At 33.0% G+C, this 18,618-nt stretch overlaps 2 protein-coding genes across 3 annotated transcripts in view; both read right to left on the reverse strand.

Moving 5' to 3' along the window:
• Window positions 1-62: 62 nt before the first annotated feature.
• LOC112047514 (ero1-like protein) lies at window positions 63-15,253 on the reverse strand. Of its 2 annotated transcripts, none has more exons than XM_024084655.2 (2): window positions 13,614-15,253; window positions 63-1,522 (listed from the first exon to the last, which is right to left on the reverse strand). In XM_024084655.2, the coding sequence occupies exons 1-2, from the start codon at window positions 15,074-15,076 to the stop codon at window positions 1,453-1,455; spliced, it is 1,533 nt and encodes a 510-aa protein (XP_023940423.2). In that variant the 5' UTR covers window positions 15,077-15,253; the 3' UTR covers window positions 63-1,452. The 2 variants fall into 2 exon arrangements, with proteins under 2 accessions (XP_023940423.2, XP_023940422.2); XM_024084654.2 differs by lacking the exon at window positions 63-1,522 and adding an exon at window positions 1,663-4,871 and having other exon boundaries at window positions 13,614-15,252.
• Window positions 15,254-17,295: 2,042 nt separating this feature from the next.
• The window catches only part of LOC112047512 (CD63 antigen), a 39,452-nt gene continuing 38,129 nt past the window's right edge, over window positions 17,296-18,618 (reverse strand). The window contains exon 6 of the mRNA XM_024084652.2: window positions 17,296-17,750. Coding sequence (XP_023940420.1) covers window positions 17,741-17,750 — 10 coding nt within the window. The 3' untranslated portion in view covers window positions 17,296-17,740. The remainder of the gene's footprint in view (window positions 17,751-18,618) is intronic.

The following is an 18,618-nucleotide window of genomic DNA, read 5'->3' on the forward strand; positions in this document are numbered from 1 at the left end:
AATAAAACTAACAATTAAATAAAACTAATAAAATAAAATTAAATAAAACTAACAATTAAATTAACTAAAACGTTTATGTATCGTTTATTCATATATCTCCTTTTAAATTATCTAGGTACTTATAAGTATGTAGGTATCACAATGAAAATGACTATCCATTTCGATGTTACACTAATCCTAAGCTAAAAATGATAAAATGACACTTAGGGCGGTAACACACTGACGCGATCCGAATCCGTGAAGATGCAGGTATAAAAACTCGAACTGTGTTCGGATACGCTAACACAGTAATCCGATCTTTGATCCAAATCTAAGTGAACATGAGAATATGTCAAAGCACATACGACTCCGCGGAATTGTCCGATTTTAATCCGAGGTAATCCTTTACACGGATGAAGAAATTCGGATCAATTAACTATTTAATCTACCATAAAGATGACTATGACTTAGTATAGTAGCTAGGTACTTCAGTGTGCCTAGTGGCAATTTTCAATATTTTCATACTGTGACGTAACCGTAATCGCGATTTTTTAAGGAATTAAAACAGTTGTGCAGTAGTGCCACTAGATGGCGCTGTTTCAATTCCTTAGAAATTCGCGTTTACGGTTACGTCACAGTATGAAAACATTGAAAATTGCCAATAGGCACACAGAACGTAGGTACCAATTTTCACGGATGCAGTGGGTGACGGCACTTATAAAATTGTTTAGTGATTTGTGCACAATCGACTAATAAGCACTTATGTATCTCTACGAAACTTAAATCACTGGTATTAAAACAGTATCGACATTAAATAGACTCCCTACGTAGGTAGTACCTACCTAAGCTATCAATAAAACGAATCACATACAGAATGTAAAGTAAGACTAGAGTTTGTACCTAAACCCCTTGATACTAGTTAAACAAGCTAGCCCTTGACTGAGATTCCCCATTAAACCTTGAATACATGTGCTACGAAATACGTAGCACAAAAACCACTTTCAGCAGATGCTACTGTATAGCATACAATTAGCACGTGTAGGAATACGAAAAGCTATGCTATATAAAGCATAGATATATCTATGCTATTTGTTTGTAGGTACTTTTGCTATTATAATAATTATGAATCATTTTTTATATAAATGCTTCAATTTTAAGTCCATTTTTTATTAAATGTTGCATTGCAAAACATTCCTAACAGTGCCATTGAGATCGTCTAATGCGGGCTACATACTTTCAGTTTTAACAGTACAATCGAACTGTACACTTATGTTTAATCTAGTTTTACATTGTCAGTTTTACATCGTCTTTTGTAGCCTGCATTAAACGTGTAATGACACCACTGAATCACTGTGTTTTTACCAGCTAGATTACTTATGTTGGCTGGTTGTTAGAACCAATTTCGATATTAGTTAAGCAGAAATTACAGTGTATTAACTATGTCCAATCAATGTCTGTCGATACTTCTAGCAATTAAAAGAGTCTTGTTCTATGTTCTACATCCTTTTCACAGTTAAGAAATACTTCAGTTTCTTCATGGGATCTGAAACCACGAAATAGTTTATTTTCATTTGCAATTTGTTCCAAGCAACATGAAATGTTATTTGTTAGTACCTGAACCGACGAAGGCACACAAAACAAAATTAACACACACACACACACATGAAAAATAAAACTTCATGATTACAAGTCATATTTTTATTAAAATAATTAAAAACATGTGTTTTGTCATGACAATCGATAGAAATAAAATCACAGACTATCTTATCTTATTATATTACAAATATCCATGGACCTATAAAATCCTTGCAAATATCGAATTAATTTTACTTGACACCATAACACACACCTACTCAAATTCACATAGGTATTTTTATAAACAAAAATTGTCGTAATTTGTCTACTTTTGAAAGTCTGGCTTTAGATTTAGTAGTGAGGTTAAGCGTTTGACAGTAGACGGTTGAGAGACAGCGTATTGGTGTGTAAAACTGATGCTAGGCACTTACCATCCAATAAATTCACGAGTGTTGGTAGCGATCTGCATGATGTCATGCATGCATGTCGCGACTAACACACGATCAGTTTCATCGGATGCCCTGCCGTTAGCGCTGTAGGCACATGAACTTATTGGATGGTGAGTGGCTAGCATGAGGGAATGTTGTTTAATGAAACCGTAAACCTTCAGTTTACACAAAAATGCGCTTAGTCTTACAAAACCCACCGAACTTTAGCCGCTTCATAGACACTATATAAACACATCATAGACAAGCAGTCTGAGAATGTTTGAACTGTCCAATAAAATCATTTCCATAAATACGAGTAGTTAATCTATTCCGTGAATTCCGTTTGGCTTTGGATTTTGTGGTGGGATGACAGATCAAGCATGTTTGTGTTTTAAACTGACGATCGTTTCATTATGCAGGCTAAATACCTTCAGTTTTATTTGCGCAATGTTAACTGTAGTTATATTTAATCGAAATTTTAATTATAACCATTAGAATAAACTGCCGAGTTTTGCATACACAGGAACGATTTAACTGAAAAAAATAATGTACAATTACAACTGCTGGTCTGTAGCCCGCATTATACGTTCCTTCAATTTTACACAAACACGCTGTCTAATATTTACACCCAAAAATTCTTTCAAAAGTAGACAAGCTTTATTAGATGTATCAAAACTTTACACATTTACAATTTTACTTAAATAAATTAAAATTTATTTCAAATATATACAAATAATATTTAACAAACTTCTAAAGTACGATATAAGTTAATTAAAAATGTAAAATAATAAAACAAAAAAATCGGAAAGCCTGTATAAAAATATCTAATTTAAAGTACTAATCCGAAAAACAATCCCATAATTTTAGAGTATTTTTGTGACATCTTAATTTCATTCTTTATAGACACTTTGGAAACGTGAAAAATAAGTATTATTTTATTCCCTAAATAATAAATGAATAAAAAAAATCTAAAATAAATATCTACAAAACTAATAAAAATAATAATTATAAAAGTAAATAGGAAAACTATAACAAGACAAATTTTGTATTACTGTAGATCTGCTCACAAAATGTCACAAAATGCTTTTTGTGACCTAGATTTTTGCATCTTTTATGTTATAACTGTCGAATTTTTTGTAACAACTTACAGTTATCTTAAAAAACCGAAAACGGATTTTTTTCAAAAAGTCATTAAAGGAAAAGATTAATAAAAATGTTTTAAATAGGAACCACATTTGCAATGAAATAATTGTTAAAATAATACTGGTTTTTAAATTAAGTTACTATTTTTCTAATGAGTAAAAATATTTACACCGTCTATATCAGTATTTAATTTTATTACGATAATTTTTTTTGAAACGGCGAAAATTGTGAGGAACAGCAAAACCATAGAGTTCAAAGGGAAATATAATAATTTATAAAATATAAACCCTATTGCACATTAATTTGTGGTACTGCTTTAAGAACAGTAATCTGACTAGAAAGAGATTAAGTATATTTTTAAGCCCAATTAAAGACATAATATAAGTAAACCGGGGAAAATTAACACAATTTCCGCCAATCAATCAAGGCAATTTTGTAAAACCTACAAGTAGGTGTTTTTGGTAAAGTCCCATAAATATGTGACTTTAACTATTAAAGACAGACTTTATGCTATTAAAAAACAGAGCAATTCTTAGCTCTCTCATATACTCTTACATGGTGTAAAAACCGTCTGAAATAGCATAAAACAGTTAAACAATTTTATCACATACACAATTTTATCATAAAAGTAATACATCTGGTAAATATGAATTCAGTAAAAGAGGGCGTAGGTAGGCGTATTAAACGTAACAACAAATTACCGACTTTCGGCTTTAATTATGCAAAAGGAAACAATTTTGATTTATTAATGTAGTAATTAAACACTATTATTATAAGACCAAAATCACTGGATGATTGAAATATTTTTGTGATGATTTTTACATATATATAACTACCTATGATTTCATTATGTTAAAGTTAAAATTTCGAACATTATTATGAAGTGAAACATTTTATGTACTACATTATATACCTACATATAAATAAGGAAAACCCTTTGTGACCAAAAATAATTTAAAATAAACTCTTAAATATTCTCAATTGTATGGCGATGGAAACTAATTCCGCTGTATTTTCAAGTTCACGCATACTGCAATAGGCACGTGAATCAATAAACAATCCAAAAGGTTATTTGTTTACAACGTAAGGAATTTCGAATATTTTTTGTTTTTTATAGTTTGAAACTTCAAAACAAACAGTATTTACTAACCACAAGATTCTTCTAACATTCTAATTCATATTTAAAAAGAATACTAATTAAATATTGTTTTTTTTTTTTCAAATTGGAAGCAATTCATAATAATTCCTCACACTCTCAACAGTTCAACATTGAAGGTAAAGTAACAGTAGTAAAAACGATGATTTGATTACTTCAGTCAGATAAAATAAATAAAAATATATTGGAGTGTATAATAGCGACTCCACTGATTAGTACCTTTAGTACTAACTACAAGAGCAATTTTTTTACAAATATTTCGGATGTTGTAAAATTCTTCAATTTTGTATTGTAACAAAATGCACAGGTGTTGTAACCCTGGCATTTATTTCCAAATAAGTAAAATTCATTACAGTTTCAGTAAAAGGATTCATTTCGTAAGTTAATTCCAAGTGAAGCGAAACAAAATTATCGTTTCACTTTTTGTATTTAGAAACATTTTCTACCCTGTAGGTAAATAGAAACCGATCTCCCTAGGGAGTTAACTCCATATCCGAGCTTTGGAGCCAGCTGAAGAGCACCTGGTTTTCTTCGCGTCGACGTCTTCATTCCCGCCGAATATACTCTTCTGGGGCGCTTCTGTGTGCGTGCTGTTGGAATATTTAATGTTTAGTCACCACATTGACATATTTTGCCCAAACCATGATTGATGTGTAAATTAAAAATATATATAGGTATTTGAATAAGCTCGAAGGAATTACCTAAATAATTTTAGTGATAGGAGCAGCTCTGATAAAATATATATCTTATGTCAGCCACTGACGATCAAATAATCTCAGCGCTAACGGCTTGACAGCCGATAAACGTCAAGCCGTTAGCGCTGCAGGCATGTGCGATTACATGATCGTCAGTGGCTGACATTAGTAATAACGTAAATATGTTTTTTGAGATCTCTGTAACGGGTCGGGAATTAGGATCAATTAATTATTGTCGTATATAGTTGCATAATGCATAAGGTATGGTTTTGCTTTTTAAAATCTATAAAATAATTATAAGTATGTTTTCAGATGAACACCGAGCGCAGCTCTATCGAAATGTACTGGAGGTATATTAATTGCAAGAAAACCCACTAGATTTTGACATACTATAAATAATTAATGGCACAAGAGAACACAAAAACAGATGCGATTATAGCCTGGTACGACTACTTAATATCCAAATCCCAACAAGGTCAACATCGTCAAAAAAATACTAGTAATATAAGCGAAATGCTTTTACGACATATTTAATAATTACATCGTCCATTTGGTGTTATCTTAACAACATGATTACGAAATTGATACCGGTATGAGGGCATCAATAAATAACGATTAATGTAATTAAAAGCACAATAAACAATAACATTATCACAATCATTATGAATGTCAGCGGTTTTGCAATTTAATTTGCATTAACGATATGGAGAAATAAATTAAATATGCAATCTCATAAACACGCAATGGAATGTGTATCAAAAACATCCAAATTACATGATATATTATGGCTGTTTCCTATAAGAGAGTACCCACCAGGCTGCTCTAATACGGGCTAATGTACTTCTGTAATTTTAGCCACTGACCAATAAGTTGGGCGTGGTGGAATATTAGCCTAACCTCTCTCATCCTGAGAGGAGACTGAACAGTGCTCAACAGTGAGCCGAATAAGGGTTTTAATGATGTTTTGAAGTATTTATTTAATAAATAAAATCATGCTTATATAAATGTCGTTTTATTTCGCGATTTTGCTTTGTTTAGAGATATCCATAAGGATGCTCTGGTTTGATGCTATAAAACAAACGTAGATAGTTTCTCTTCGAATGTGGGTGACGTCAGTATTTTGTGTTTATTTAGTGTTATCAAAAATATATAACCTTTAATAGAGACAGAGAGAGGACAAGGTAGTATAAATTAGTACACGTTGCCAGCAGAACATAGTTGGCGACTGTGTTCTGATTCATCCTCCAAAAATATGCAATAAAATACCTAATGCTAAAAACAGGTTAATTATTTGTCACTAGTACTGACTATCGATCACGTTTATTTTTTTAATTCAATTAACTACTATCTCACCTAATGTTAAGTGATGATGCAATCTAAGTTGGTAGGAATGGATATTTGGGAGAAATACAACTACTATTGTACCGATACCTCTGACAGTTTCTAATGCTAGCCACTAACCATCCGATAAGCCGACATGCCTGCAGCTCTAACGACTTGACGTCCGATAAAACTGATCGTCTGTTCAGTCGCGATATGCATGACATCATGCCGATCAGGACCAACATACGATCAGTTTTATTAGCTGCTACGTTAGCGCTGCAGGCATGTGAGAGTACTTGATCGTCAGTGGCTGACATAAGCGGCACCACACCGGAACGCTTTATCGCTAGATTTTTTTGCTATTGCCACCTACCACTAAATGAGACCTAAGTTAGGTATAAACCATCGATATTCGGCTCACTGCTGAGCACGAGTCCCCTCTCAGAATGAGAGTGATTAAGTCTTAGTCCACCACGCTAGCCAAACGCTAAGAATTAAGAAAATTCTCAGATATGCAGGTTTCCTTACGATATTTTTCTTTCATCGTTCGAGACACGTGATATTTAATTTCAATGCACGTAACTGTAAAGTTTTTTCCGGATTTGGAACCAGATTCGAACCTACGCCCTCCGAATCGTAGGCAGAGGTTAGAAACTATAAAATCCTATATTGACCTGTTGTGAATGGAACCCAGGACCTTTCTGTTAAAAACCTAAACATTATCAACTACCGAGTAACTGCCGTCAAGGTGGTCGACAGGATTTTATGCGATTGCTCCTAATTAGCTTGCGAAAATAATGCTGCAAAATTTGTCATACCTTTTGAGGATCACAAAAAAAAATATTAAAAATCAATTCTATTTATATTTATTTTATTTAGTGTTAGCAAGGTAATACATTGCTAAAGGCACGTAGGAGGCGGTTGTGTTTGATTCATCCTTGTTTATCTATCGCTTGTTCAGACAAGAGGTTACGTGGACTTTTACGAATGGGTGACGTCATTAGTCTGCGTAGTTACATTTGCATCATAATAAAACAATTTTCATTAGATAGGCTTTGTATTGTGCATCATAAAGGGCACTTACTGAAGTTGGCTACGTGATTATTGTCACATTAGGAGAGAATATACAATTTACATAATAATAACAATGTCCTCCTGACCGAATTTCTAAATACATACTACTACCCAACGATATTTTATACTAGAGATACGGCACTAGCGCATCAAAACTGAAGCGCACAGATATGCATAATTGTCTTAAAATTTCATTTAGTCGCTTATTAAACAACTAGCGGACGCCCGCAACTTCGTCCCCGTGGAATTCAGTTTTTCACAAATCCCACGGGAACCATGGATTTTTCCGGGATGAAAAATCCAGCCTATGTGTTAATCTAGAGTCAAATCTATTTCCATTCAAAATTTCAGCCAAATCGATTCAGTAGCCGCAGCGTAAAAGAAGAACAAACATTATAATATTTGTGTGTCTACAATGTCAGGTTGTGGAGTAGCTAAATTCGGACCACTTATTGCGATGATTTTGTAGACACCGAGCATATCTGTAGTATATAGTATCGTTGCTAATTCCGGATTTATAGAAATATTGACACTTTGAGTAATGATCACTTTGGTTTGGTATTCTTCGAGAAGCACAACAATCACAACGAACAACAAAACAGACAAACTTGCATTTCATCACCATGTAAATACCTGTCACTTGGTAAAAACGTAGCTTTCGAACGGTACAATCGGTTGAGCAGTTTCTGAGTAAAATCGTAACGAACTAATAAAAAAAACATCAATCATACATGTTTATAATATCAATTTAGATTGTACACTAGGTAGGTTACAGTATTACTATTTTGTTTGTATAAATGGCACTTTGCCGTTACTAATAAAGCAATTATTATTTTCAACTTATCGCTAACGATAAATGAAAATAATTGCTTTATTAGGCGATATAAAACAGCCGTGATTTTTCATGGAAAGTATGCTTTCCATGAAAATTGAATGTCAAATGAAATTTCTGCCAACAAAATAGGTACAGTCAATCTATATATATATATAAAAATAATTCATTTTTATATATATATATAGATTCGGTTCTGTTCGTTAGTCTCGCTTAAACTCGAGAACGGCTGAGTGGATTTATCTCATCTTGGTCTTGAAATGTTCGTGGAGATATAGAGAAGGTTTAAAAGGTGAGAAAAACTAGAATAATTGCCAGGAAAACCATAAAAACAACCGTTTTCTATTTCCCATACAAACGTTTAAGAGTCAAGCGGAAGAAGTAGGGGTAGGGAGGGGTAGGGTAGGGTTAGAGTAGGGATAGGGAAGAAGTGCACATAAGTCAAAGCGAAGCTTGACCGGGTCCGCTAGTAAGTAATAATTGTGGGCACAAGACAAGTATGTCATGTGAGATGAAAAAATAGTACCCGCATCGTGACATAAATACATACATTCAAAACAATGTGCAACATGAAAAAAAAACAGCCAATTTAATATGAATTTTAATTTAATATTTCTATGCGTTCAGAAGGAAAAGGGAACAGTTTGATTTTTTTTTTAGATTATGATTGTATATGTACGATTTTCCTTTATCTATGCTATAAGATTACCAAATATCAAGATTCTAAGTTTACGGAAAGTATCTTGTCGGCGTCATAAACCCATATTCGGCTCACTGCTGAGCTCGAGTCTCCTCTCAGAATGAGAGGGGTAAGGCCAATAGTCCACCACGCTGGCCCAATGCGGATTGGCAGACTTTATACACGCAGAGAATTAAGATAATTCTCTGGTATGCAGGTTTCCTCAAGATGTTTTCCTTCACCGATTGAGACACGTGATATTTAATTTCTTAAAATGCACACAACTAAAAAGTTGGAAGTGCATGTGCATGCGCCGGACCGGATTCGAACCCAAACCCTCCGGAATCGAAGGCAGAGGTCATATTCACTGGGCTATCACGGCTCTCTTATAAAGTAAGTAAAGTATCTTGTATTTGATTATTTTGCGAGTGTCGAAAATTTGCAGCAAACGGCTGTATCTTTTAATTGTGTTGGCTTAGAAGTTTGATTTTTTCACTGCTCTAAGAGACAGTAGAACTAAGTATTTCATATGAATTTCAGCTTGACACCTACACGCGTTTCTGTAAAAAAGGGTCTAGACAGACATACGGACAACGAAGTGATCCTTTATGGGTTTTTTTCCTTTGGGAGGTTTGGAATTCTAAAAACTTGGAATAAAAGTGAATATCAGGTTAAACAGTATTCTATATTGTTGAGTCTGGACCTGGAGAGTAGATACGTAGACATAGGTAAAAGTCCTAATAACAGCTTTTACAATACTAAAGTGTGTCTATCACAAAATTACACCATTAACCACATGACATAGAAAACGCTAAAGTTAACTTATTAATTCCGTGCCCTTTACAATGAATTAATTTGGCAATCCTATAGTAAAATGTATGTATTTGCAATCTATTGTTTATATATAACAGGTATCTACACTCTACACAGTACCGATCTGCCAACCGAGCTAACTACAGGAAAATTACTATAACAATGATTCTCATCCGTTTCAAAACAGCGTAACGAGCAGATATATTACATATATCACCTGCTTCATTGTAAATACTAATACAGCATGCCAAAAAATTAATTCCGGGTCTACTAACCAATAAAATGTAAGAGTAACATGCGGAATTGTTGTGCAATATGTATATTGATCATCTTTTCATGATTATCATCATCAGTTGTAGGTACCTATAGCTTAGCAAGATTGTAACACTCCCGATGGTCCGCGCGGGCCGGGGGGCATGTAGCGATGAATGAAAAACCCACGACTGATGAACCTCACTTCCCCGCACGCACGATTTCACACCAGCGCAGTCGTTCCCCCCGTCGCCCGCATATCATGGGAGTGTCATCAACGAACTTCCCAAGTTATATATTCATGAATTGTATGACCATCATGATATTTTTTTCATTAGAAATTAGTTAAGTACCTTGGTGTATTTCAGATGAAGTTTAGCGGAGCCTTTTAACATTTTATCTGTACCTATTATATTATGTACTAGGTGATGCCGGCCGGGTTTCACCCGCAAGATTCCTGTTCCAGTATGAATACAGGGTTAATATAGTAAAGCCTCCCTCGATAAATGGGCTATCTAACACTGAAAGAATTTTTCAAATCGGACCAGTAGTTCCTGAGATTAGCGCGTTCTACCAAACAAACAAAGAAACAATTCAGCTTAATAATATTTGTATAGATTTCACATAGCAACTTCATTTCTTCATTCATATAAAAAAGTACGTCTTAAAGCAAAATTTTCTATGGAAAACCTCAAATAACATCAAATGTGTTCTGTTTAGTATTTTCATTGTCCGAAAGACACCGGATACGCGAATTTTGAAACCGAACTAACGAGTTATTGTTATTTTTTATTTTTTGAAAATTATGTTACACGTGAATTGATTGTAATTTATATAATGCGCACCTTTCATCAGGTCATTTATGTGTTTTGTGTTTTCTTGACTGAATATTTAGATATGAACACCTAATACAGAAATATCGCAAAATAATTTACTAACATACCTAGTAAGCTGGGATATGACAGTGAAATACTAATTAATATTTAATAACTATAGATAGGTGTTAATTATGTACCTCTGCGGCTTTGTAGACAAATTATCATTTGTTACTTAACAGTCTTAATTTTATCATAATGGCAAAATATTTTATGCCCATTAATAATAAATTATCGTTAAATAATTTATACCTGTTATTAACAATAAAATGGAAATACCGATTAAGCAGATTTTTATCAACTTTATAAATATTTTAATTTAAAATCAGTCCAGTCCTGTTTGTGTAATTTCATGATGTCAACCAATTGGGGGCATAAAACTCTTGGGTAAAAATCTCTAGTTTAATTTAAATCTTTATTAAGAGATCTCCCCGCGGTTTCATCCCTTTCCCGGGATATAATATTGTTCATATTACTCGCTGATAATGTAGCTTTCCATTAGTGATACACATATTAGAGTTTAGAAAATTACATTTTCAGTATGTAAATAATGAATATATTGATTGGTTGAGATTATTTAGAAACTTTCTATAAACAGGCCCGCCAGGCAAAAAGCCTGTAAAAGTTGAAAAAAATACAAAAAAAAAAACAGTACAGGTAAATGCTATTTAAAGAGCCTCAATTACGACAACAAGGTTGGTTTTTACAGCAAATGATAAGGAAAACTGTTAAACGTTATCAGCAACATGCTAACAACATTTTGACCTACGGCACAGTAGTTGGGAAGTCCGTCAATTTACGACAAAGTTGTGGGATTTATAAGAATTAGTTAATATGGATTCATTAAGTGTTGTTTGCCCAGTGTTTAGCATATATGGCTTCAGATTATTAGGACTTGGTTGGTTTATGAAATATAGAGTTTTTGTTTGTTTCAAAAATATTTAAATAACAGCTTGAAGTTGGGAAGTTGGAGATTGTTAATGATTACAAAGCACATTATACCACACGCCAAAATGGCCAAAGCCTTTCAACTTCTCTATTTTATGGCTTGCATACCTTGCATACATCAATGACATATGTCATAAAATGAAAAAGACATTGTCAACCAACAGCGGCACAGTTGAAATATCATAGTCTCTTTAGTTCCAACACAACAAAAGAGAGCAGGGATATTTCTGCTGTTATTGGTTGACATTTGTCTGTCTCACTCATCTCAACATATGTAGTGCTACAATGTTGATATCTTAGGCTACAGTTTCTGTAATGGGTATTGAAAAAATGTAATAATAATAATGTTATGATGTGGCTATTATGTTATTCCATGTACAACTTGCTAATTGTGGCGTTAACATGAGACCAACAAGATAATCTTGTGAAGATAAATAGACAAAAATTCTACCAATAGCGGTGCAGCCGTACATACTGCTATTTCTATCTTTGTGTTGGTACGAAAGAGATAGGACTGGGCCAACAGCAACACCAGATGAAATTTTGTATGTTAGCATCTGTGTTGTGAACTTCGATAATAATAATATTATTTAAACTGGGTAACATTAATTATTACATTTTACATAATATATGTACATAGTAATTGTGATTCAATCTACTGATAAAATCAGTATACAAATTTTAACAATATTTACTTGGAAATTTCTAGATAAAGAAAACCTAATTTTACTTTAGATTAATCTACCTGTGAAAATCGCATGAAAATACGTTGAGATTAAAAAATATATATATTTCTTATAAATATAGATTATTTCCTTCAAATCAAAACACAGCATCAATGCTTGGTACTTGTACTAACAATAAACGTTTTTTTTTTTGTTGCCTTTTATTGTATTGTTTTGCCTAACTTTGCCTTTATCTCGCACATAAAATGAGTGTTTCAAATAGTTGTACATTAATCTTAAATCCCATAGCCTTTCTGCTGCAATGGCATGTACTCAGAACAGTTTATTCCCAGCTTTCTATGAAAAATAGTCTCTCTTACTTGACGTATTTGCAATAGGTTTTGTAATAGTATGTTTTGTAGTATTGCTAGTGCAGTTATGTAGTCTTTTTGAAAATAAAGTACTTTTTTATTATTGTAATTTCTATATAGCTAATTTCTATGGAGTATGCAGGAGTCCATAACACCATGGGAGCATTAAAATTCATTAAAAAAGGTAGTTTACTGGTTAGTTAGTCTTAGTATTCATAGTTAACAAAACAACCAAACCACAACTAACACGACACATCAAAGTGAAAGTGAAAGTAGCACATCAAGCAAGCTCACACACACACCAAAGCAGTTAGGTAATATTGGGCACACAATGAAAAATTCTTGGATGAAAATATAGAATAGAGAATATTTTTATATCATTTCTTGCTAGCCTTTTTAGACCTTAATTGACTAAAGATACAATATTCCTAATTCCTATTAGACTTTAGACTGCTTGGTCATTGTAAAAATACCACAAAAATTTAACTAACTTTATTAGTCTGGAATTTAACTAGGGGTTAATCATAAATTATAGCACACAAGGGTCTAGAAAGTATACCATTCACAAAGAGATGTCAAGAGATTTTTGCACAAATAAATAGAATCAATTATAAAGAGCAAAATATGTGACGTCACACCAATGACAAAAGTCACACAAATATGACCACCTGTGATAAACATGTAAATGCATACATAACAGTCGTATGGAATTTATTTATGGAATGGTCCTGTGAGTATCCATAAAGTCCTAGATTCAATATTCACAGCCAAGCACTATTAATTAAAAAAAAATTAATTAAATTACCTGAGCATATTCCTGAAGTTCTCCAGTTCTCTTATACTATTAGACAATCTGGCAAATGCATTGAATAATGCAACAATTTCTGTCCTTTGCAACCTTTTGTGTGACTTATGTTTCAACATTAATCTGCCTTGATCTGAATCCCCTTCAAAACTGTCCCATTGACCAGAGAAGAGAATCTTCAATGCTGTCCCGAGACCTTGAGTCTGCAGCTTGCCCCAAAGCTTGCACTTATCACAGCCCACACAATCCATTATACGAGATATATTCCAGAAATGTTCTCGGAACTCCTGTTTCAATTTGATGGCCTGATTTCCTACTGTGAACATTGACGATTCATTGAAATGATCTGGGAAAGTGTAAATAACTCCTAACATGTTGCGAATAGCATCTCTAGTCTCCTCATCCTCTACTGGGTTACCAGTAAAGTAATCTTCTCTCTCCAAATATGGCCCTGCTTTAGCCAATGCTCGCATTTCTAACAAGTACACAAAGTATAAATTCTTCAACCAATTTGAGCCCTCACCAAATGTTTTTGATGGATCGAATCGGCGTTGGAACTCCTCCAAATTAGGGCCCCATTCACCTTCAGGTGGCGCTGCAAATCCTATTTTCTTTTCTGACAGTAAATACTTAGAACATAAATGGATGTTAATACTGGAATGTAGACCAGATACTGCTCTGTAAAACACTCTTTTCTCAAGGCACATGTTACTTAAATCTGAGCTTAAAACATAGGGGAATGATTCATAAGGGTTTGTTTTAACCCTGAAACAGTTTTCTTGATAGATACTTCTCCATATTCTATGAGCAGAAGGGCCTTTATAACCTGTGTACCTTTCGGGGTTCAAAGACAAATCGACATACTCTGCATCTGCATCTTTGTCGTCACATTCACAGAAATTTCCTATAGAATCGTCGTATGCTTTCCACTTGGCGATCTCGTATTGACTCGCAGCACTTAGGGTCATATTTAGGTAGCCTAATGCAGGATCGTGATCGGTATCCGATCCACAAGGAGTTGTCTGCGCGTTTTCTGAATACTTTAAAGCAGGGAACTCCTCATCGTCATCGTTGCCGTATCCATTCTCGATGCCCGGCACACTTTCTTTGGAACAAGTTTTTATGTGACAATATTTCATAGCGCACCTGCTGTCGTCTACCCAAAACGGGCATTCCTTTTTTAAATTGACCTTGTAGAAACGAAAATAGTCTTTCCCCACCACGCTCTGAATCCTGGGGAAAATCTTAACATTGTTGAAGTAATCTATGGTGTCTACGTTACATGAGCAGTCTCCCAGAGCGCCGTGCAGCTCCTCGAAGCAAGCGTTGCTGTCGCACGCAGCGGTTTCGTACAGTTCAGTGTCGTGACCGACAGCTTGAACTATCGCGAGAGCGAAAATTACAAACACAACACAGTAATTTTTATACGACATTTTCGAAAGTTCAATAACTTTACTACGCATTTTATCAATTAAACGAGTAACTCTCCCGCGCCAGTTTAACGTACATTTGGATATAAATCACGCTACATCAGACACAAATATAATTTGAATGGAAATACCGAAAATGGAAAGTCGAAGAAAACAATTTTACGTGCATTCAAAAACGTCTGCACATTTCGATTTGACAAATTGAAATTGAATTGACAATTTATTAAACAAATTGACATTTGACAGATAAATGTATGACGGACGTTTTACGACTGACATATGTCATTTTTATATTTCTGAACGCAAGACATTATTTTGTTCAGTTTATTTTTCTTTTCCATTGCAATTTAAATTAAATATAAAATAGGTAATTTAAATTTAAAGAAAAATAAAGCAATCTCAATCAAAAAATAGACTTATGCACTACACCCACAGACCTCTATCTCGTCTGCACTATATAATTGTTTATGACGTGCACCAATCGAATTTTATGGCGGGAAACACAAATGAATTAAAATTTAAATCACTTCTCTGTAAAAATAAAAGTAAGTCTTTTTAGGGATTGCCTGTGTGTTGTTGATGTAGCTTTTTTTAACGGAGTCTTTTCCCTACACTATAATTTTTGAGCCTACACTAAGATATAGCAAAATGCCCGAACATCAAAAAAAACGGGTCTCTTGTCCTTTCTGGCCCTAGGTTCTGGTTCCTGCAGGTCCCAATGTTAGGTTCGAATCCCGTCAGTCCCGAGCCGTGGTTCGGTCCGATCCAATCCCCAGTCTCCTAGTCTGGTCCGGTCCCAGGTCACGTCCGGCACAGGCCCTCGTCTTCTGGACGGTCTGGTCCAATCACAGATCCCCTGGTTCTGTCTGGTCCGATCGCAGTTAGAGGTAACAACTTTAATCGTTGGGTTTATACTGTTTAAATACTTTGTTTACTATGCAACTAAATGAAATCAAAACAATTAGCCAGTTTTAACGCGTTAGTGTCATGTCTAATAGTATAAAACCTTTGGGTAGAGGTATATTGTGTCCGGTTTGGCCCATGGGTAACATTGTCACTTGGATTTTCAACTGTGTTTCACGAAGATTTGTAAGAAAATAGAGAAATGATTCACTAAAGCATGTGGTTTTCAAATAAGACAGCACGTTTTGTTGATATTTATTTTTATTCATAGGTACAATGTAAAAATCATTCACAAAAGCAGTATCATCGGAAATGCACAAGAGATTCAAAAAAATACGGCGACAGACATTGCTCCCGATTTATGTTTAAGAATAGCTATATACATTCATTGAACGCTTAAAAGGTCAAATATAATATAAGTAGAAATGCATATACTCTTTTTTTATTCAACACTTTATTATTAAGAATAATATAGTTATAATTATTTAGTATTGGACGTATATAAATTACATAGTTGAATTAAGAAAATACTTTTGTTTTTATATAATTTTTATCAATATGTATATTGTAACATTAGAAACAGACGCTTAACTAACTTAACAAATATAGGTACCTATTTTTAATAAATTTCACAAAATGACGTGTAACAAAAATTATAATTATAAGTATTAACCTAAATTATTCAAAAAAAAAATGTGTTTTAACACGTTATCTATACCAACGCGATGTCAAAATTAATTAATATACAAAATATAATGCTAAAATATAATAAACAAATAACAGATTTCTTTTTTTCTCAGAACATATTGCAAGTTTTCATGGTCGTGACTACAAAGTCACTTTAAAGTTTAAACTGACAATTTAATGTGAAGTTTTTGTAAAACTAAATAAGACATTTCAAGGCGTATTAACGTTAGTCGTATACACGGCATTATACAAGTGTGTGACATTTTAGAATAAGTATGACTAAAATGTCACATTATTGTATAAAGCCCCTCAAACATCTGACGATGCTATAACACATCACGCTAAAATTTGATTTGATCGAGATAACGGCCATACAAAGTTAATCCATATGAAAACTTAACACTATAGTTCTCGACGTAGAACGAAAAACATCCAGAACTTTAAAAATATTCAAATTTTAATTTGTTTGTATTATAATAAAAACTAAGATAAAGTGTTCTATAAAATATTTTTTTTTATAAAAGTATGTATATAGACAGAACAAAATGAAACGCGCTTATTTTATTTTCAAAGGCTGGTCCGCTTTTTGCTAGTTTGCGCGTTTTTAGTTTTAAATATAAAAATGACATTCTATTAGAGACTGCTTTTTTTATTTTATATTGTTTTGTTTTTTTTTTTATATATTATAGGCACAGTATGAATAAAATAAATAGAACACTGTCAGGTACGAAAATGTGTTACCTTTTCTACCTTACAAACTCTTACATTTTGTATTAGAGACGGCTCATAAGAATCTGAGATTTCTACAATTTTTTACAAAATTTTGTGGCTTTACAATATTTGTTGTGATGTTTTAAAATTTCAGTCTTAAAATTCAAAACATAAAATATTCTATCAAAATATGACATCCGCCGTCTCTTCGATCCATTCGGTAACAGTTCGGAATTCGAAATTAATTGAGGTGGGGCTTGCATTTTACAGACTTAACAATAACTTAACTTGTACATACTCGTAATTAATTAAAAAAACAAATTGTTTATGGTATGTTGTGTCGTTATTTTTCAATGGTGATACTTTTTTCTCGTTTACGTTCGTGATGTTTTCGTTTTAAGCGTACCTGAAATTTGATAGAAACCTTATTATTATATTAGCCAAAAATTAATTAAAAAATTATTATTTTAGCCAAATCAAAATCATAAAATAAATCTGCCTATATAGCTATTTTAAAGTACACTAATTTTTGTAATTTACTACCTTTACTTTCAGTCCAAATTAAACAAAAAAAAAATACATTTTATTTGTTATTTATTGTTATATATTCAAAATGTTTACACAAGTAAAACAAAGCTACCATTTACATAAAAAAAATAATAATTCTGTTTTAACCATTCCCGCGATAATTTTTAACAGTTTTATTAACTTTTGATGTCAAAATTGTATTAAGTAGATAATGTAAAGATTTTTTTTTAAACTGCACACACACATTTTGTATGATAAGCTTTTATGACTAAAACATGACCTTAATGACCAATAGCTTATAGTACAGTCTGATGTACATGTTGTCAGCCAAGTAGCTCTTGGAAAACTAAAGCCTATTTTTTTTTTATATACTTATTAAAAACTTTAAAACTATTTACGCACTGGTACCAATCAGAGAAAATGTTATTGACATCTGCATGCTCTTATGACGTAATAGAATATTATGGAGGAATCATTTGGTTACACCATTTGCTTAGCTCAATTAATTTTCTTAATATTTTAGGTTATACCATTTACTTTTACCTCAATCACATTATTAAATTAATTAATGAAGATATTATAAACTGACAACATACAAAAACACACACATAAAAAGTTTCGTGTTAGATTACAGAGCTAACTGGCAATTTAGTAAAAAAAAATTCTAGTTATATGATTGCCAGCCAAAACTGTTATCTTTCACAGAAATCAGTAACCCATAGTGCAAGATTTCATGTTGGCAAACC

The sequence above is a fragment of the Bicyclus anynana genome, chromosome 5, assembly GCF_947172395.1.
Source record: "Bicyclus anynana chromosome 5, ilBicAnyn1.1, whole genome shotgun sequence".
Taxonomy (NCBI): Eukaryota; Metazoa; Arthropoda; class Insecta; order Lepidoptera; family Nymphalidae; genus Bicyclus; species Bicyclus anynana.